The following is a 21,854-nucleotide window of genomic DNA, read 5'->3' as shown; positions in this document are numbered from 1 at the left end:
CCCCCTCCCCTCCCCTCCCCTCCCCACCTCCCTTCCCTCGCCCACCTCCCTCCCCTCCCCACCTTCCATCTCCCCCCCTCCCTCTTCCATCCCCCCCTTCCCTCCTTCCCTCTCTCCAGCCTTGTGCCGCTTCCCTGAGTGTGGACCATTCTGGGTCCAGAGCTCCCTCCCCTTGGGCCTCATGCTTGTCCCCACCATGGAAAGCGCACCCCACAGACCTTGCTCCGCAGAGCTGTGGGCACTGTGACCTGCCCCGCAGAGCTGTGGGCACTGTGACCTGCCCCGGGGAATCCCAGCCTCAGCCCCAGGACCCTCCAGCCAGTCGCAGGTGGTGCTTTCCCAGCCAGCTGGGGCCTGGCATGTTCCTTCTTCCCGACAGCATGACAGCCCGGGACCTTCTGGCAGGAGCCATTCTGGGCATGTAGGACAGCGCGTAACTGCATGTTTTCCTGAGTGGGGTTCTTTTTCCTCAGCTTCACACAGAGTTTGGCTTAATCCCCCACGACCTTCTCCGACAGCTCTGTGGCTTGAGTCCGTTGTCCTGTGGGCACGGCCCAGACCCGCCTTCCTGCCCGCCCGTGAGCCCCTGTTTGCCCGGTGCCTCGGCCCACCTCTGATGCGCTCTCAGCCCACCCCTGCCCTCCCCACATCCTCACACACCCCTTCACCGACCCACTGACCTGCTCTTTGTGGGGTTTTGCTCTCGTTTTTATTGTGATAAAATGTGCATAATATAAAATGAGCATTTTAACCATGTTGAAATGCACAAATTACACTCACCTTGCGATGCACCTGTCACACCGTCCACCTCCAGAGCTTTCCCATCTCCTCCAGTGAAGCTGTCCCCATCAAGCATGAACAGCCCATACCCTCACCACCCCCAGCGCCTGGCAACCATAGTTTATCCTCCTGTCTCTGAATCAGACTACCCTGCATTTCTTGCATAAGTGGGATCGTGCAGTGTTTGTCCTTTTGTGTCGGCTTTATTTCACGCAGCAGAGTGTCTTCCATACGTTAGTGTTCTTTGTTTTTTTTTTAAGATTTTATTTATTTGAGAGAGAGCGAGCGAGCATGCATGTGCATGAGAGGGGGGAGGGTCAGAGGCAGGAGGAGAAGCAGACTAGGGGCTTGATCCCAGGACCCCAGGATCATGACCTGAGCGGAAGGCAGACACTTAACCAACTGAGCCCCCCAGGCGTGCCCACACGGGTGTCCTTGCATTGATATTCTCTTTGTCTGTCCCTCTTCTCCTCATGCACATACAGACACTCACTCCTGTGCCCCTGCCATTTGCTGGACCTTGAATCACCCAGACTGCAAGTTCCTATACTTTCTGGTGTCCTGGGTCTCTCACTCCCCAGAGTGGGTCTGGCACTTAGCACTTAGGCCCAGCCTCTCTGAGGACCTTCTCTGGGGGTTGGGACTCCTCCCCTTTCTGCTGTGGCCAGAGCCTGGGGGCACTTGGTGTCATCTGTCCCCACACACCCCTCCCTCTGCCTTCTGTAGAGGGCCTGTCTGGTCAGCGGGGGGCAGCTGTGTGGATGGCCCACCTTTGTGCCTCCAGGCCGAGGCTCGTGCTGGACACCTGATGCCCATGCTGGGCAGGTTTGCTGAGTTCTGGAATTCTTCCTGTGGCCCCTTGGCCGGAGGACAGGCATACATCTCAGTGGCCTGCCTCCTCCAGTCTTTGGCCCACCAGGGCTGTCGGTGTAAAGAGTTTGGGCTGGCAGGGCTTATTTTGGTGGTGTGAGTGGTGATGGTGTGAGTGTGTAATCTTAGCGGGACACCATAAATAGTTAATTGGCACTTCTTTGCCATCGGGCTCGCTCTCTGCCCTCCCTTCCCATTCCTCAAGGTCTGTGCTGTCCCTACGGGCAAGTGGCTGGTGAGCACTGAAAATGTCACATTTGAGATATGCTGTAAAAGTGTAAAAATATGCTAGATTTCAAAGGTTTGGTATGGAAAAAAAAATCGCATTAATACTGTTCTATGTTGATGACATCCTGAAATGATAATTTGGTTATGCCAGATTAAATACAGTATTTAATTTCACCTGTTTCTTTTTGTTTATTGGGACAGAATTCACATAAGCTCAACATTACCATGTTAGCCACTTTACGGTGTATCATTCAGCAGGCTACAGTATGCTCATGATGTGGTGCAGCTTTCAGCACCATCTCATTCCAGAACATTCTCATCACCCCCTAGAGAAATCCTGCACCCATGAAGCAGGCGCTCCCACTTCCCCTTTCTCCTGCCCCTGGCTCCCACTAATTTACCTTCTGTCTCTCCAGATTTGCCTGCTCTGGGCATTTCTTATCTGCAGAATCCTACATTTTGTGGCCTTTGTGCCTGGCTTCTTGCACTCAGCATAGTGTTTTCAGGGCTCACGGCATGTGTCAGGATCTCATTCCTTTTCATGGCTGCGTAATACTCCACTCTGGCTGCGCCATGTTTATCCATTCTTCACTTGATGGACATTTGAGTTGTTTCCACCTTTTGGCAGTTATGAATAATTCTGCTGCGGACGTCTGGGGACAAGTGTCGGACGAACATATATTTGTGATTCTCTTGGGTATAAACCCAGGAAGAGGAGTACTGGGTCATGTGACAACTGTTTAACTTTTGGGGAAATTGCCGAGCCGCTTTCCACAGCGAGTGAGCGCCATTTCCCATTCTCCTCAGCTGCGTCTCAGGGTTCCAGTTTCTCTGCACTTTCTCCACATCCTTGTCCATACTTATTTTCCTTTTTGCTTTTTATTTTTAACTTGCAGCCCCATCAGCGTGTGTGACATGGTATCTTCTTGTTTGGATTTGTGTTTCTGGGGATGGTGGGCATTTCTCTGGTGCTTATTGGCCATTTGTGTATCATCTTTGGGGGAATGTCTGTGCCAATCCTTTACCCAGTCTGTTTCTCTTCACTTTAATGTGACTACTAGAAATGGTGAGCTTTCCATACGGGACGGACATTTCCTTTCTCTTGAATAGGGCTGCTCTGGGAGGTTTTAAAATTGGTGAGGGGGACGGGGAAGAAGAAGGAATATTTCATATTCTTCCTTCATTTTCCGTGTCCTTCACAGGTCACCAAGATTGCTTTCCACTTTGAGGTCCTCTCCCCGAGGCACTAACAGGAGGGTCATTACATAGAGCTTCTCCAGGCACCGTGGGGTCAAGGGTTAGATGGTCTGAGGGGCCTGTGAGTCCGGCTTAAGTGAAAGGGGCCTCTCGCCTTCAAAGCAGATTATTTCAATGAGCAAAACAGAGCAGTGGAGGGGGCCTTTTCTCCTTTATCATGTGATCTGCGTACCCCTGGCAGTGAGCTTTCCAAAAGTTAGGATTTTAAAAAGTTAGTCATTTACATTTTATGGAGATTTTAAAGTGGTAGAATTTATTGTCAAATTACTGCTTTGAAAATTTACGAAATGTTAAGCTGCTTTTTCTTGGAATCTAACGCGGAAATAACTTGATCAAATATACTCGTTTCTCAGAACAGTTGTAATATGTTTGTGCATGGGTGATTCATCCTGCAGTCTTCTGAGTTCAGTTTCCAGTTACGTTCTGGTGGCATTAGTGATGTTGAGCGTCCCCGGGGACGGTCCACACACCCTGGGAAGTGCAACTTCTCCCAGAGTTACTCCGACCAAAATGTGAGAAATTAGCTCAACAGATGACTGGATAAAGAGAATGTGGCAGCTACATAAGGGTTGTTTAGAGTAGAATATAAAATTCATTTTAAAATAATACTGTTTAATGCAGATTTTTTTTTTATTGAATCTCCAAAAAGCTAGAAGCATTTTCATTGTTCCCTGAAAATGATTTAACAAGATTTTCAATAAATACAAAACTGCATGTAAAAGATCTTGATGGCGCCTTATGATCCTTTTCTCATTTACTTCCTTGCCGACTGTACTTTTTCGTGCATAAGTAAGCAGGTGGGGGAAGATAACTAAAATATCTTTTCTTTGGAAGATTAGAGTTGCATGGGAGACAGACATTTCCTCAGATAGTTAGCAGACTCCAGTGTGGGGTTTTTGGAGTGAGGCTAAGGGGAATGAGTGGAGAAGGAATGATTGAGAATGTCCTGGGGGCGCCTGGGTGGCTCAGTTGGCGAAGCCTCCAGCTCCTGGTTATGGCTCAGGTCCTGATCTGAGGCTCATGAGATCGAGCCCTGTGTTGGGCTCCATGCTGGACGTGGAGCCTGCTTGAGTTTCTCTCTCCCTGTGCCCCCTCCCCTCATTCCCCTGCCCCTGCTCTTGTGTGCTTTCTCTCTGAAGACATATATATATATGGATGGATATATGAATGGAATCAGACAGTATTTGTCCTTCCGTGACTGGCTTATGTGACATCGCACAGTGTGCTTGAGGTTCATCCACGGTGTAACAGCGTGTGGCAGACATTTTTATTTTATTTTATTTATTTATTTATTAAGATTTTGTTTATTTGGGAGAGAGAGCATGAGAGGGAGGAGGGTCAGAGGGAGAAGCAGACTCCCTGCCGAGCAGGGAGCCCGATGTGGGACTCGATCCCGGGACCCCAGGATCATGACCTGAGCCGAAGGCAGTCGCTTAACCAACTGAGCCACCCAGGCGCCCAGACACTTTTTTTTTTTTTAAGGCTGCATGATATTCCGTTGAGTGTAGCTGCCACATTCTCTTTCTCCAGTTATCTGTTGAGGATGGGTTGCTTCTAGCTCTTGGCTGTCGTAAGTAGCGCTGCTATGAACACGGAGGTGCGAACATCTCTTCAAGATTCTGCTTTGAGTTCTTTTGGCTCCAGACTTAGAAGTGGGAGCATGGGATGCTGTGGTCTTTTGTGTCTGTGTTTAGCTTGTGCAAGTCTCTCCTGAGTGCAGCAGGCCTCCCCTGCGCTCTGCCCATCCGACTCCCTGCTGCGTGTACCACTGCAGGGTCTCTGCTCTCCCCCGCCCGCTAGGGTATCTGCGGACACTCCTCTTGATAATCTTTCCCTGAGATACCATCGCTGTGACTTACTTCCTTCTGTACCAGGAAATGTTCCGAGTCCTCAGATCTCCCAAAATAAACATGATTTGTTTGGCCACATTTCATTTCTGGGCACACCCCTGTACTCCAGAAAGCTCTGTCCAAGCCACAGAAAAACTAAGGGCTGGACAGAGGTCCAGGAGGAAGCCAGAGGCGCAGACGTAGGCGATGGCGCGGTTGTCATGGTCCCCCGTTAGGCAGGACCCGGGCGGAAACGTGTCCCCAAGTTGCGGGCCGCGTGTCCTGGGTCTGGTATCTTGCAAGCTTTGTGGCTCATGACACGGTATGAAATGTGCACATTTCACGGTGTGCACAGCTCTGTGTGTGTACAAAACAGCAGCCCTGTGATGTGCTGTGATAGTGAAGATTCCAGGCCCCTCTTTGTCAGGTTTTTGTTTGCTTTAGGCACAGGGTACAGCCCTCTAGCCTGGTATCCTGCTGGGGGGCGGGGGGGGGTTAGATTCCAGTTCGGCAAGTAGCAAGCAACAGCTTGCTTTCTGGATCAGGCTTTGCCTGTTGGCTGTGAAGAAAGCCCTGTGGCCTTGAGTCTCTTAAGCAATCTGTGCCTCAGTTTCCTGCCCTCTAAAATGGGATAATGTGCTGCCCGCCTCTTAGAACCCGGGGTGAGGAGTGAGTGAGTGAGTGGAGTGCAGAGCTCAGAAGGGCACCTGGTGACCATGGCCACTCGCTCACGGGCTGCTTGTGACATACGCTCCACACTCCCTTTCCTCACTTCCCCTCGGTTTTCACTGTTCCCCTGAGTCCTGTGTTGTTCCTTCCTCCTCCTCTGTTTTCAGCCTCCCCGGCTTGCTGTCACTTCGTGTGAGCCCTCTGTCCTCCCCACCCCCACTGGCGGTAAGGAGCCCTTCCTCTGCTCTGCTCCCCACCATGGGGTGCAATCGGACCAGTGGCTCAGGACGTGGCTGCGCCCGGCCCCCCAGAGAAAGTCCAGCTTTCATGGAGGGGAGTGCGTCTGGGGCGAAACAGCCAGAGGATCCATTTAGCCCTTGCTCGGGTTACAGGCTGTTGTTGGGACAGCAAACCTCTCACCATGTGAGCGCCTTTTCTGGCTGCAGCGGCATCTGAGAGCTCAGCGGGAGAGCTGTGCCCAGTCCCTCCGACAGCTGCTGGGGTGTGGCGGGGGGAGGGGTATTGATGCTCCCTTTTCCCAACGGGTCGTCTTATCAAGGCTCTTCTAAGTTGTTAGGTTGCGGGCACGTTTCATTCTGTGTTTATCTTCCTTGCAGGCCGTTTTGGTGAATAATATCACCACAGGTGAGAGGCTCATCAGAACCCTGCAAGGTGAGTTCTGATCCCCTCCTTTACACCAGATGTTAGGGCTTTTAGGAAAAGCCCGCCTTTCCTCTTGTCCCTCTCTAGCGGCTCTCATTCTAATCTAATGATGGGTAAGATCAGGAGTAATTGAGTAATCTTTATTGTATTCTTCTTGCCAAATTACAGTTCCTTAAAGAGCTTTTTCCTTTTAAAAATGTTGCTGAACACATTGTAAGGTGTTAGGTACAGAATTCAGATTCTCAGTTTTTGGTAGGTTAAGAAGTATACAGAACAGATCACCTATCACATATATATAAAATATGTGTGGTATATATAGGATTTGTTTTAAATGGGCCACCCTGAATTCAGATTTCCTTTATGAAAATTATAAAAATTATCTAGCCCAATTTAATTCCATTTCTTTGCTGCCCTGATTCAGTTTGGTAGCCAGGGCTGGTTTCTGTCAGGCCCTGGGAAGCAGTGGTTGAGGGCAGTCATGGGGTGAGCCCCTCTGTGGTCGGCTCCCCCTTCGGCTGTGACTGAGGGGCTCAGCAGGCTCTGGGTGGTCCTGGGGCCTGGTGAAAGGGGGTCCCATGAGGCCGACCTTTGCCGGGGGTAGGAAGCTCCCACGGACCCTGCATCCTCACTTCTGCCTCTGGGACGGGAAGGTCTGTCTAGAGCCACACCATCCAGAGTGGTGGCCACGAGCCATGTGGCCAGTGAACCCCTGAAACGTGGCTAGTGGGATGGAACTAGATTTTAAATTTTTGTGTAATTTTCAGTGATTTAAGTTAGAGACTGAAACTTAGCTCTGTTATTGGGAGCACTAAGCATTTACAACTTACATATTAATCTACTTTTTAACTGTACATTTGATGAAAACCTAAATTCAGATCAAGCATTGAGGTGAAATGGAATTAAATGTGCAGATTTAACGTCTGGATTGAGATGTGCTCTAATTGTACACACCAGATTTCAAAGACATAGTATGAAAGAATATAAAATACCTCATTCATGATTTTTTTATATTCATTATGTGTTAGCATGGAATGTTGCTTAGCTGTTGGGTTCAATCAAATGTATTATTAAAAGTAATAATACACCTGGTTTAGATCTTAGAAATGTGGTTGCTAGAAAAATTACATGTCTTGCCTTGTAGTTCCGCTGGATGGTGCTGGCCTAGGATTCTCGTTCCACATCTGGTTCTAAGACTATGAGTAGGGGAGATTCAGGGTTCTATGAAGTTACATGGGTCACTGGACTGCTGGGGGCTTTGTAGAGCTCCCCTTTCTTGTCTGGCCTTCTGAGATTCATCCACGTTGTGGATGTCAGTAGATTATTCCTTCTGTTGCCGAGCAGTATTCCCTGGCCCCATACTTGGTTTGATTATGGGGTTTTTTTTAAATGTGTGGTTTATTGAGGTGTAACTTACACCCAGTAAAGTGTACCCTTTGTGGTATAGAGTTCTGTGTTTGGACAAATGCACAGTCTCCTGGACCACCACAGCCACAACCAGACCCTGTCCCTCCAGGAAGTGCCCCCCTAACCTTTTGTAGTCGGTCCCCTGCCTCAGCCTCCAGCACCCCGGGTGGTTCTACGACTCTAGAGTTTAACTCTTCGAGCATCTCCTAGAACTGCTTGTGAGATGGAGCCTTGTTGCTGTCTGTTTGGCATTTCATTGAGTCCTTCACTTTCATTTCATTTTCCCCCCAGAGAGCCCTGTAGGTGTAGAGTTACGGGGACAAACCTTGGGGATGCGGGTGCGTGTCCGGGGCTGAGTCCCAGGCCCCGGTGGCGGCCTTGTGGGTCCACTCTGCTCTCACCTCTGTGGCAGCCTTGGTCTGGCCCTTGGTCAGCAGCTGCTATTTTTGCAAGGCTTTTAGGAGCCGAGAGGTCAGGGCAGCAGGACTGGCTGATGAATCTCCTCAGGGAGGCTGCCGTTTCCCAGATGGGGGCAGGGGAGGTGGGGTGATTGGATGAGCACGGGCCTCCGGGAATGGCCGGTGTGGACGAGTGGGAGGAGGGGGCGGCCGGCAGGTAACCTGGAGGCCCAGGACGGGGGTCCACCATGAGTGGCTGCTTACCTGAGCAGATGTTGAAATCCATGTTTCACAGGCTGAAGTCTGCTGGGGACCAGGGGACATGGTGGGACAGCTTAGGGTTTAGTATGTCTAAGAAACACCTGAACAGAACCTCCCTAACACATGTTAAAGGTCAGAGGTCAAAAAAGCGATTTAAGAGAGAGGTTTGGAAAAGAGGGTGCAGATTCCAGTTGGGTTGCAGATTCCCAAGGCTTCTCCACGGTTCTGGACTATTCTCATCCCTCTCTCCTCCCCACCCTTACTCTCCTGTGTGCCATTACCCACTGTGTTCTGACACGTCTGCTTTTGTCATGACGGCCATGCCTGCGACCCGCCGGATTCTGGGCCGTCCTCTTGCCTCAGACCAGTTGAAGGCCCTGCAGAAGAACTACGGCAGGCTGCAGCAGGATGTGCTCCAGTTCCAGAGGAACCAGACCAACCTGGAGCGGAAGTTCTCCTACGACCTGTAAGCGTGCCTCCGTGTGCGGGGCGCACCCCCGGGGGGGCTGCCGTGGGGGTGGGGGGGGTGTGCGCTGCACCCGCCCTTCCCGTCCTGGCACGTTGGCGCTCTGCAGGAGGCCCAGTGCACTTTATTCTGTACGCGTGAGCCGTGCCTCAGAAAGCTGGGCGAGAGGGTTAGCCAGTGGCTCATGATACAGGATGCACAGGAGGGCGGTGTTCCTGAGCAGGAAATGACTTATCAACATGCTTTGTAAAGTCACGTTAAGTTTTAAAGTGCAGGTGTACCAGGTAAGTCAATAATGGAAAGCCTTTAAAAATGTCTGAGCACAGAAGTGTTCAGACGCGCCCCATGTCCACTGCCTAGACTGAGAGGCGTCTTGGCATCCTATCAGTGATTTATCTCTGGGTGTCAGCATGTGGACATTCTGTTTCCGTGAGACTTCTAGTGTCTTTCCATATTTCTGCAGTGAGAATGGAGCACTTTTATTTTTCAGCTTTATTGAAGTATGAGTGACAGATACTTATTATATATTTAAGGTATAAAACATGAAATTTTGATATGCCTCTACATTGTGAAATCATGTCCCCGATGAAGTTAATTAACCATAATCTTCGTGCATGTGTGGTGAGAACACTTAGGATCTATGCTTTCAGCACATTCCAGGTGTATGTTATTAGCAACTGTAGTCCCCATGCTGCCCATTCTCTCCCCAGCTTACAGTTAGGACCGTCCATTTGAAAAGGATGATAACTTCAGTTGCATGCAAAAACCCTACACATTTACTTCTCAGAGAATTTTTTTGACCAAGAAAAACAATAAACTTTCAAAAGGTTAGCTAAACCCTATAGTAAGATAGTAAAAACCAATTTAGAGAGCGGAGAATAAGTTCTAGTCTGTGTGGTTTTTTTCCCCCCATAAAAGCAGCATGACTCAGGCACAGGGGTTCTGGGATTCAGAAGCAACCAGCCACCTGTGAGCCCAATCCTCTTTTCCATTTGCGACTTCTCCATAGTCCATGTCCAAGGTCATATGGATTTTTCACATTATTGCAGTCACCAGTAACATTTTTAAATCGTTGCTTTCCACTTACTTATGTATAAATAAAAGTCCATACTGCTCCAAAATGTAGTATCATTAAAAGTGGCTGGTTAATATTGTGGAGGCACGGAATTTAATTCATGATTTCCCTGTTTTGGATATTTAGGTTACTTCTGAGTTTTGATTATTATAACTAGCCTGATATCAGTGTGTGTAACTTTTCAAGATTATTATTTTGGATTATTTCCTTCTAAAATAGGACTCGGCTGTAGGTTCAGTGTCATAAATTGCCTAGTTGCCTTCTGAATAAGTTTCCTCACCCCACTGCCCTCATTGGGATTCTGAGGTCCTTCCAAAAGATTGTCCACTCACTGTGATATCTTCCTGATTACTTTAAAACCAAAATACTACTAAAACCAAGAAGCCCCAAATATATAAATATGCAGAGGACATGCACCAACAGTCAATACCAAGGGAAAATAATTCGAAAATATGCATTTGGAACCTTCTTCAGCTAGGCCAGTGGTTCTCAATTTTGGGTGGCGATTTTGCTCCCAGGAGACCTTTGGCAATGTCCAGAGACCTGCGGCCAGCATCCTGCAATGCACAGGGCAGGCCCCATAACAGAGTGTTCTCTGGCCTCAAACCCGGTAGTGTTCAATTGAGACCCCTGAGCTAGGCTAGTAATCAACAAGGTACATTCAGACAAAAATGAAGACGGCCCCAGTCTAATTATCATTCATCTTTAGAAGATACCTTCACACAACTTTCCCTTCCATTCATTGAAATAGGATAAGCCATTAATGGCCTCACTTGATAAATATTGACCCAGAAGATGTTGACCTAGCTGGAAATGAGCAATCCGCCAGGCCCGGTGACGGGGAGGGTGGTTCTGCGCCCCATGTCGGGGCAGACAGCAGAATGGCTAGGCATGCTGGACTCGCCCTTTTTCTCTTAGGAGGTTGGTGGCTAGATTGAAACTCTTTCTGACTGATGTCAGTATTGAGGTAGTTGTGCCCGAAGTGTTATACCAGATACAGTGTGTTTCCTGGGGATGATGTTCATGGAATGTTGGAAGCTTGAAAGAGTTATTCTTACTGCCTTTGGATTATAGACCCTTTCTGAGAATCTGATAAAAGGTATGGACCCCTTGTTAGCAATATCTGCAAAGTTGTGCATTCAGTTTGTGGGACATTAGAAGCTTCCCTGCACACCCTCTGTGAAAGCATCCTGTTGGGTCTAAACCCTTTATAGAAGGCAGTGCTGGGAGTCAGCTGACAGCAAGGCCAGGTTTCCTGAAGCAGAAGTTAGTTCTTCCATATCAGCGTCCCCGCTTCTCACTCCTACACCTGCGGCAGACATCGCTAAGTGATCACTGTTCTTGGTCATTCTTGGTGAACACGCTGCCTTGCAGGCTTTCTGCCCAAAGCGCTTAGGGTTGGTTTCTCACATGAACTGCTTGTCATCTCCTTTCCACACCATGAGGAAATAGTTTGCAAAAGCTGTTACTGGAATAGAACAGCACTGCTCTGATGCTTGGCATCCTGGATGATCGGGTCGCCCACCTTCATAGATTCCCGTATGGCGTACATTCCATTTTCAGTACTCCACCCATCGATCGCACCGGTTAGAATAACCCTGGCGGCAGGTCCTGTGTGTCTCTGCGGTGTAGCTCTAGTTGATGACTGAACGGTTACCATGTGCATGGAAGCAGAAGCTTACCTGAGGCCTTTGGGAAGTCACACCATCACCGTCCACATGAACTGAGTCACAGGATTTGAGCTTCGTTCTGAGGTTGTTCCCTTCCTGCTGTGGAGCTAGAATGTGGAAAGCTGGCCTTCACCTGCAGGGCTGGGAGAGAGAGGCTCTTTGTACTTGATTTTGGCAGGGCTGAGAGCAGGTGAAAACAGTACAGATTTCCCATTTGTAGGTTTTTAAAGGTTCAGGAATGGCTATGCCCCTGTTCATTGGCTGGTCCTGAGCTTCTGGGGTACTATCTGCTAACAGTGAACTGGCATGTTTAGTACATTCAGGATATAGATGTCTCTGTGTTTGAGCTACTGTGGACTAGTCTACCACCTGTGACTTGCGTGTTTGTGAGAATTTTATTTGAATGAACTTTTCAGCAAGTCTTCTCTTGATCTGTATGCTGTCCAAGGTCCAGAAGTCTGTCTTTCACTCTTTCTGCAATACCTGATGCCCTTCTCTGCGTGTTCATGGAGACCCACAGAGTCCTTTGAACTGCAGGTCACGCGTTACAAAGTTAGGGGCTGAGTGCCACACAGCTGGCTCTGAAGGGCCTGTGACCCAGAAGAGAGCGCGGCGCAGAGCCAGGAAACCCCACATCGGACTTCTGCTTTCAGCCTTATCATTCTGTCTCTCTCTGACCCTGGTCACCTCCCAGCTTCCTTATGTGTACAAGTGGGTAATTCTCTCAATTACTTTACAACCCTGACACCCAAGATACTCTTAAATTCTAGGCTGAAATGTGCAGTGATGCCTCAGAATATCTTAGCTAAATGGGGGCTCAGTCTGACTTAGTGATGAACTCCATCAACAACTCTCTGATACTGGCTTGGCGTCCTCCAGTCAGTTCCTTTTTATTTTTATTTTTAAAAAATGAATCTTAAATTTTGGAACAGTTTCAGATTTACAGAATTATTATAAGAGTTCCTGTATACTGCAGACCCAGTTTCCCTGTTAACACTTGACATTGTTATTTGGCACAGTTAATGAACCAGTATGGATATATCATTATTAACTAAAGTTCCTACTTTATCTGTGTTTCCTCAATTTTCCCCTAATGTCCTTTTTCTTTTCCAGGGCCCCACATTCCATCTGTTCACGTTTTCTCAGAGTCCTCTTGGCTATGACCGTCTCTCAGACTTATTTTTTATGATCTTGATAGTTTTGAGGAGTGCTGGTCAGGTGTTTTGTAGAATGTTTTCCGGTTGGGATTTATGTGGTGTTTTTTTCATGGTTAAACTGGGGCAGCACATTTCTGGGAGGAAGGCCACAGAGGTAAAGTGTCACTTTCATTACTTTGTATTAGGGGTACATACCATCCATGTGACCTGTCGCTGTTGATGTTAATCTTGATTACCTTGCTGAGGTAAGGTTTGTCTGGTTTCTTCACCATAAAGTTACTCTGGTATTTCTCCCTCTGTACTGTAGTCTTAGGAAGGAAGTCAGCATGTACAGCCCACACCTAAAGATTGGGGAGTTATGCTCCATTTCCCAAGGGCAGAGTGTCTGTATCAACTGTTTGGAATTTTCCTGCACAGTAGACTGTGCAGGAACTTTGTAACTTCAAGTTATTTATATCAATATGGACTTATGAATATTTATTTTAGACTTCGGGTTATAATCCTGTACTATTCTAATTTTTGCTCCCATTGTTCCAGCTTTGGTCATATCCCCAGCATTGTGCCCCTGCCCCCTTTTTGGGCACTTTGTTTGTTATACAATCTGGCACCAAAAGATGCTGCAGGTTCATCCCTTGTATATCCTGTTCCAATCCTAGTATCACCCAATCAACCATTTCTTTTTTTTTTTAATTGGAGAGTGATATTAAGCCAAGATCTGGGTAGTAGGTGTGTTTGTTGCTGCTGGCGTATGATTGTTTCTGGGCCCTATCAGCTGCAGAGTAAAGAGACCTGTGTGTGTACTAACCTGTGTTATATACAGACATTGATGAATATTTCTATAGGTTTCCAGCTGTATTCATACTAAACCAAGCATAAGTTCATACTGGTGTCTCCAATTCTAATCTAATTAACTACTGATCTAGTTAACAGAATAGTATATAATAATAGTATATATGGTCTCAACTTGGGACAATATGCAATTATTATTTTGTGGCTCAAAATATTTTTAAAACTGCCTGTGGCAAAGACTGGCCATTGCTTATCCAGATCCATTATTTTCTCCCCCAGTGTAATTCCTGCATTTCCAAACCCTCCTTGCAGTTAAGTATGGCCCCGTGACTAAGCTCTGGCCAGTGGGGAAAGGAAATGGTAGTGCAGGACTGTAGGAAGGCTTCTGAAAGTGAGGATGGTCCACTGTAACCCTTCTCCTTTACCTTTCCCCCTCATTCCTTCCTGCTGCCTGGGACTCATGCAAGAAGATGGCTGGGCCACTATGGCCATCTTGGATCATGAGGCTAGAAACCAGTGCCAGGATCGTGAAACAGAAAGAGAAGCCTGTATCACTGATGACTCAGAGCTGCCATCCTGGCGCTGGGCGACTTATATCAGACTTTGATTTGTGGAAGAAGCAGATTGCTATCACTTGCCCTTTCTGTTTCACCCAGCCAAACCTGATACGCTAACTTACCCACTTTTTGAAAATGCCTTTAGATACTGTTCTTAAACAGTCATTTTCATGAATCTTTATCTGTTACCCAAAAAAAGACTTCTTAGGGAAGGTCATTTAGAATGGAATCCTACCAAGTGGAGAGTAGAGAAGGGAGGCTAGGACTTGTGCTGGAAAGAAGGAGGACATGAGGAGCTCGGAGTGGTCTGGGCGAGGCAGACTGTATGCTGTGGTCCCCGAGATGAGTGAAGAGTAATATTTTGGGCATGGTTGTAAAGGTGACTAGTTATGTGGGCCCTGCTGGGAAAGTCTTCTTCTCCTTCCTGGATTCTGAGGACAGGGATGTTAGATCTCTGTCATAGTCGTGCAGATCCCCCAAGCAGGTTTGTTTGTTTTTTTCTTTTTTTCCCCCAGTCTGTTTTCTCTCTGTTACTTTGATTGTTCTGTCTTCCAGTTCAAAGATCTTGCCTCCATTCTGCTGTTTGCACTCATTCCTTAAGTTCTTTAATTTTGGTCATTGCATTTTTCAGTCCCACAGACTCTCCCCTCTTCAGATGATACCCACAAGTTCCGGGTGTCCCCAGGGCATCTGTACTCTGCCTCCTCACTGCAAGTTCAGTGCCTCCTGAACCCCTCAGGGTTGGTAATTCTGTTAGGATGACTCACAGAACTCTGCCAAGTGCTGTACTCATGACTACAGTTTTATTATAAGGGCTGTATCTCAGGAAGAGCTATATGGTAGAGTCTTGGTTGTAGGGCAGTTGTAGGGGAGACAGCTCCTTTCCTGGTGGAGTTGTGGTGCCACAATTCTAGTACATTGATGTTAACCAACTGAGAAGCTTGCCAAGCCTCATCACCCAGAGATTTTATCTGAGGTTTTACTACATAAATTCCATCGCTACTTTCCCCATTCCCTGGAGGTTAGGTGGTGGTGGGGCTGAGAGTTCCAGCCCTGTAATCATGGGGGTGGTTCCTCTGGCCACCAGCCCCATCCTAAGGCTGTGGAAGCCAGCACAGCATAAACTCAGCTGTGGTCCAGAGGGGCTCCTTTGACTGACAGAAGACCCACCCATTACTCCGGAAATTCCAAGAGCTTTAGGAGCTCTGTGCTAATAGCTGGGGACAAGACCATATATATATATTTCTTATTTTGCCACAGATTGTATTTTTAAAAAAATTTTTAAAGGTTTTATTTATTTGAGAGGGAGAGAGCGCACAGAGGGAAAGTGAGAGGGAGAAGCAGACTCCCCGATGAGCAGAGAGCCTGACGTGGGGGCTCGATCCCAACCTGAGCCGAAGGCAGATGCTTAACCAACTGAGACACCCAGGCGTCCCTAAAAATTATTTTTTCTAACCAGTAAAGTTCACCTGTTTTAGAACAGTGTGACAAATTTGTAGTAAGTTTCAGTGAACTCCAGTTTTCTTGCCATTTAGTAACTAAAACCCACATGCCTCATGTGCCCTCTTGATATCAAGAGCCAGAACCAGGAACAAGATGATCTCTGTCTTACTGACATGGCGGACGCCACAGTCATGGCAGGAAATACGTGCTGTATAGACACATCCCTAAATATTTGTCTTTCCTTTTGCTTTCTTTCACCAAAGGAGCCAGTGCATCAGTCAGATGAAAGAGCTGAAGGAGCAGTGTGAGGAGCGAATAGAAGAAGTCACTAAAAAGGGAAATGAAGCTGTTGCTTCCAGAGACCTGAGTGAAAAGAAGGACCAAAGCCAGCAGGTAATTCTGGGTTTTTTTCTGCCTCGGCTTCCAGAAGGCGTTCTGTTCCCTTGTCTGCTGTCTGATTTGCTCTTATCTCTGCTCTCCCTTGCGGGTTTTGCTCCGGAGCTGAGACACGCCGGCCAGTCCCGGGATGCTGCGACTCTGACAGGGCATGCTGGGCTCTGGCCTTGTCCTTGGGCTCAGAGCTTTACCAGGGTTTCTTCATTTAAAGTCTACAGCCACCATGGGAGAGAGTTGCTGTTGTTCCGTTTTGGAAGCCCTGAGCCCCATGGGGAGGGCTGGTCAGTGGCAGGGCTGATGAGTGCCCACGTAGGCGGGGTTCATGCTCGGCCCGTGAAGCCACTGCTCCAAGCCTTCAGGAAATCTGTGTTTGTTGGTTTTAAATATAGCAGCTTTATTGAGAGATAATTCACAGACCATACAATTCACCCATATAATAGTTACAATTTGTTGGTTTTTAGTATAGTCACAAAATTGTGCAGCCATCCTCACAGTCAATTTTAGAACACTTTCATTCCCCCAAATAAACCCCATAACCATTAGCTCTCCCCATTCAGTCCTAGAAAACCATTAATCTACTCTCTGTCTCTGTTTTGCTTTATCTGGACATATTCATATCAGTAGAGTCATATGCTGTGTGACTTCTTGTGTCTGTATCCTTTCACTTAGTGTAATGCTTTCAAGGTTCATCCACATGTCTGCATGTATGAATACTTCATTCCTATTTATGGCTGGATAGTTTTGTGTGGATAGGCCACATCTTGTTGATTCATTTGTCAGTTGATAGGTATTTGGGTTATTTCTAGTTTTAGGCTTATTATGAATAATGCTGCTATGAATATTCATGTAGACATTTTTTTTTTTTAAAACAAAGATTTTATTTGACAGAGAGAGACACAGGGAACACAAGCAGGGGGAGTGGGAGAGGGAGAAGCAAGCTGTTCAGGGAGCCCGATGTGGGGCTCCATCCCAGGACCCTGGGATCATGACCTGAGCCGAAGGCAGGTGCTTAACTGACTGAGCTACTCAGGTTCCACCTTTTTTTTAATTTTAATTTTTTAAAAATATTTATTTATCTTAGGGGGGGTGGGGGGAGCAGAGAGAGAGAGAGAATCTCAAGCAGACTCCCCACTGAGCACAGAGCCTGATGCGAGGCTGGATCTCAATACCATGAGATCATGACCTGAGCCAAAACCAAGAGTCAGATGCTTAACTGACTGAGCCACCCAGGAGCCCCTCCAACGTTGTTCTTTTTAAAGACGATTTTGGCTATTCTGTGCCAGTTGATTTTCCATATGAATTTTAGGATCTGCTTATCAATTTCTTCAAAGCCTGGTGGGATATAATTTGAAATTATATTGAATCTGTTGATCAGTTTGGAAGTACTGCCATCTTAACAACATTAAGTCTGCTGTTCTATGAATGTGGGATGTCCTTCCATTTATTTAAGTCCTTTAAAAATCTCTCAAACAGGGCACCTGGGTGGCTCAGTTGGTTAAGCGACTGCCTTCGGCTCAGGTCATGATCCTGGAGTCCCAGGATCGAGTCCCGCATTGGGCTCCCTGCTCGGCAGGGAGTCTGCTTCTCCCTCTGACTCTCCTCCCTTTCATGCTCTCTGTATCTCATTCTCTCTCTCTCAAATAAATAAATAAAATCTTAAAAAAAAAAAAATCTCTCAAACAACGTTTTGTAGTTTACAGAAGTCTTGTACTTTTTTTTGTTCAATGTATTTGTATTTTTTATGCTATAAGTGGAATTGTTTTATTTTCATATTCTTTGCTAGTGTGTAGAAATACAGTTCATTTTTTCATATTTATCTGCTATATAGCAACCTTGCTGAACTTTATTTTAATAGTATTTTTTGGTACGTGATTCCTTTGAATTTTCTATATATGGTGTAGGAAAGAGAGTTTTACATTTTCCTTCCCAATCTGGATACTTTTTGTTTCTTTTTATTGCCTAATTGCCCTGGCTAGAACCTCCATTCAGTGTTAAACAGAAGTGGAAGAACAGATATCCTTGTTCTTGATCATGGAGGGAAAACATTCAGTTTTTACCATTAAGTTTGATATTAGCTGTGTGTTTTCATAGATGGACTTTTATCAAATTGAGGAAGTTCCCTTCTGTTCTTTTGTGGTTTTTTTTTTTTAAAGATTTATTTATTTTAGAGAGCATGTGTGAGAGGTGGGAGGGGCCGAGGGAGAGGGAGAGACAGAATCTCAAGCAGACTCCCCACTGAGCACAGAGTCTGAGGTGGGGCGCCCATCTCATGACCCTGAGATCATGAGCCTGGAGCTGAAACCAAAAGTCAGACGCTTCATCGACTGAGCCACCCAGGCACCCCTTCCCTTCTGTTCTTAATTGTTGAGTGTCTTTATCAAGAGGTGTTGGATTTTGTCAAATTCTTTTTCTCCATCTGTTGAGATGATCATGTGTTTTTTGTCTTTCGTGCTATTGATATGGTATTACGCTGATTTTTAGATGTTTCACCTTGCATTCATGGGATTTATCCCACTTGGTCATGGTATATAATCCTTTTATATGTTGCTAGATTTGATTTGCTAGTATTTTGTTAAGGATTTTGGTGTCTATATTCGTAAGAGATATTGGCCTGTAGTTTTCTTGTAATGTTTTTGGTTTTGATATCCAGTAATATTGGGCTCATAGAATGAGTTGGCATATTCCTTTCTCTCATTTTTTTTGGGGGGGGGCGGGGAAGTTTGAGAAGATCTGGTATTGATTCTTTAATAAATTCTTTAAATGCTTGGTGAAATTCACCAAGCTTAGTGAAGTCATCTGGGCTTGGGCTTTTCTTTGGGGGAGGTTTTTAAATTACTAATTCAATCTCTTGTTATAAGTCTATTCACATTTTCTATTTTTTAAAAAAAATTTGAGACTGAGGGAGCCGGTGCAGGGGCAGAGGGAGAGAATCTTCAAGTACACTCCTGGCTGAGTGCAGAGGCCAACATGGGGCTTGATCTCACAGCCCATGAGATCATGATCTGAGCCGAAACCAAGAGTCAGACACAACCGACTGAGCCACCCAGGCGCCTCTCACATTTTCTATTTCTTGAGGCCGTTTTGGTAGTTTGTATTGTTCTAGGAACTTGCCTAATGTCCTCTAAGTCATCACAGTTGACATACAGTTATGCATGGTGTTCCTTTTTAATATTCTTATTTGTGTAAGTTCAGTAGTGTTATCCCATCTTATTTTTTATTTTAGTAATTTTTCTCTTTTTCTTGGTTAATCTAGCTAAAGGTTTGTCAATTTTGTTCAAATTTTCAAAGAACTAACTTTGATTTCATTGATGTTCTCTATTGTTTTTCTATTCTGTATTTCATTAATTCCTGCTCCAACCTTTATTATGTCCTTCTTAGGTTCTGTTTGCTCTTCTTTTTCCAGTATCTGAAGGTGAAAGATTAGGTTACTGATATGAGATCTTTCTTTTTTCTTTTTCTTTCTTTTTTTTTTTTAAAGATTTTATTTATTTATTTGACAGAGAGAGAGATAGCGAGAGCAGGAACACAAGCAGGGGGAGTGGGAGAGCGAGAAGCAGGCTTCCTGCCGAGCAGGGAGCCTGATGTGGGACTCGATCCCAGGACCCTGGGATCATGACCTGAGCCGAAGGCAGACGCTTAACGACTGAGCCACCCAGGCGCCTGAGATCTTTCTTTTTTCTTAATAAAGACTTGCAAATTTCCCCCTAAGCACTGCTTTAACAGCCTCCCATAAGTTTGGTATGTCATGTATTTGTTTTTTCTCAAGCTACTCTCTCATTTGCCTTGTGATTTCTTTGACCCATTGGTTTAATTTAGGAGTATGTTGTCTAATTTCCACGTTTGTGAATTTCTCAAATTTTATTGTCACTGATAATCTCATTCCATTGTGATTGACATCATACAAAGTATGTTCTCCAATTATTTCAAATTTGTTAAGGCTTGTTTCCTTGCCTAACATCTGTCCTGGGGAATGTTCCATGTGCACTTGAAGAATGTGTTTTGCTCTTGTTGGGTCAGTGTTCTATAGAAGTCAGCCTGGTCTGGTTTATCATTCAGGTTATCCTTGTCCTTGTTGATCAGACCATTAGAAACCTACTTGTTAATCCATTACGGAAAGTACTTTCTGGGAGATCGTAACATCAGAGCTTTGGATTTACGCCAGATGGCATGGTACAATTGGGGTAGATCGTGGCATTTCTCAGGGCTTTGGTGTTTTGTCAGAAGGATGTCCATTGCATTGCTTGGGTTTGTTGTGAGGTGTAAAGTCATAGAGCCCTGGCTGTTGTGTGATTCTGTTTCAGCTCCGAGCCCCCAGTGAGCCTCAGCCCAGGCCACAGGAAGCGGACCTGCCCCAGGCAGAGGTGCCTCAAGTGAAAGCAAACATGCCCAGCAATGGTGATCCCCAGACACCAGTCCCCAGTTCTGAGGCGGCTTTGGATTTGAAGAGACAAGGTGGGAAAAGTAAGTGAAGCTTGGTGATTAAGCATTTAAGCTCTCTCTAGAATAACCATCGTGGCGGTTTGTGTCCAACATCTTTGCACATGGCCTCCACAACAGAGTATCCTTGTGGGAGGCAATTGGTGAGCTGGGTTTGGGCTGCCAGAGGCAGGTAAAGTTCTCTCTGGGCACCTGGAATTGGGGCCCTAGGGCTTTCCTTGTCTTACTGTCATCCTTGTAAAGTGAGTGCCTTGTTCTCTGGCAGCTGTGTAAAGGTCCGGGCTGTGCCTTACTGAGGACATCACTGGGACTGTGTGATAGGGGAGATGGTTGAGACCTGGGCAGCCGTCCCGGGAACGGGGGCTGCTGTGTCTCTGGGGAGTGAGTCCTTGGTAGACTGGCAGGCCCTGCACCCAAGTACTTGTCCAGACACACAGGAGGGTCAGATCACTTCAGCTGATAGGTTGTCACTGAAATCAGGAGAACTTGTCCAGACCTTTTTCCTAAACCACTTCTCTCTTATGGTTCTGAAGATGAGCTGCAGGTATAGAGAAGCCTGCAGTCTTTGCAGTCACAGAATAAGTTACCCAGTTGCTCCTCATCCAGCCCTTGGGAAGACTCTGGGAATTGAGTGGTATGAGGGGTTTTGTTTTTATTTTTTTTTAATTTTTTTTTTAAAGATTTTATTTATTTGACAGAGAGAGCACAAGCAGTGGGAGTGGCAGGCAGAGGGAGAGGGAGAAGCAGACCCCACAGAGCAGGGGAAGCCCGATGCAGGACCGGATCCCAGGACCCCAGGATCATGACCCGAGCCGAAGGCAGTCGCTTAACCAACTGAGCCACCCAGGCGCCCCTGTTTTTGTTTTAATTAAAGTAAATGCTAGTGAGGTCACAGCTAACTGTGTTCTCTGTACAGAGGAAATCAACGAGATTCAGGTCGCCAGTGAGGAGCTTCCAAGGGACAGCCTGGGGCTGCCCCGGGAGCCAGGCCAAGAGCAGGCTGTGGAGGAAGGCCGACCAGTGGGTGGAAGAGGCGTTGGAGAAGCTGAAGCAGTTGGCCGAACGCCACAGGTGCCAGGAGTGATGCCGGCGAGCCAAGAAAATCAGGACACGGAGGACCTGGAGCGGGACCAGCTTGTCATCCCCGATGGGCAGGAGGAAGAGCAGGATGCTGATGAGGAAGGTGGGTGAGCTGCTCCAATGGGCTGTCTGCTGACTCCTTTCCACTGCTCTTCGTGTGACGCTGGAAGGGCCCCTGTGAAAGCCCGTTTGCGATTTGGCTAGTTCTTCTGGTTTGTTGGGTCTCTGTTACCAGGTAGGAGGAGGGAGGGAAGAGCAATGTGCTCACCAGCAGTTGGATTTGTCAGAATTAATATTCACAGGGAGTCCGCAGTGTTTGGGGGGGCTTTCAGGTGGAAGGCCTTGAGGTGGGTGCTTAGCATCAAGTGAATGTAGCCCCCGCACTGGACCCTGTGCCCTGCCTGTGTGTCCGCATCTCCACCCGC

At 46.8% G+C, this 21,854-nt stretch overlaps 1 protein-coding gene across 4 annotated transcripts in view; it reads left to right on the top strand.

Moving 5' to 3' along the window:
- GOLM1 (golgi membrane protein 1) overlaps positions 1–21,854 on the top strand; it is a 54,981-nt gene that overhangs the window by 23,893 nt on the left and 9,234 nt on the right. For 3 of the 4 annotated variants that reach the window (XM_035024417.1, XM_035024419.1, XM_035024418.1), the window contains 5 exons: positions 6,251–6,305; positions 8,723–8,825; positions 15,780–15,909; positions 20,214–20,373; positions 21,266–21,532. In XM_035024417.1, coding sequence (XP_034880308.1) covers positions 6,251–6,305; positions 8,723–8,825; positions 15,780–15,909; positions 20,214–20,373; positions 21,266–21,532 — 715 coding nt within the window. The other variant, XM_035024416.1, reaches the window with a different exon arrangement.

Source organism: Mirounga leonina, unplaced genomic scaffold (assembly GCF_011800145.1).
Source record: "Mirounga leonina isolate KUSES-001 unplaced genomic scaffold, KU_Mleo_1.0 Mir_179, whole genome shotgun sequence".
NCBI classification, from domain to species: domain Eukaryota; kingdom Metazoa; phylum Chordata; class Mammalia; order Carnivora; family Phocidae; genus Mirounga; species Mirounga leonina.
Note: the sequence above shows the minus strand (reverse complement) of the source record. Positions and strands in the feature narration are given on the sequence as shown.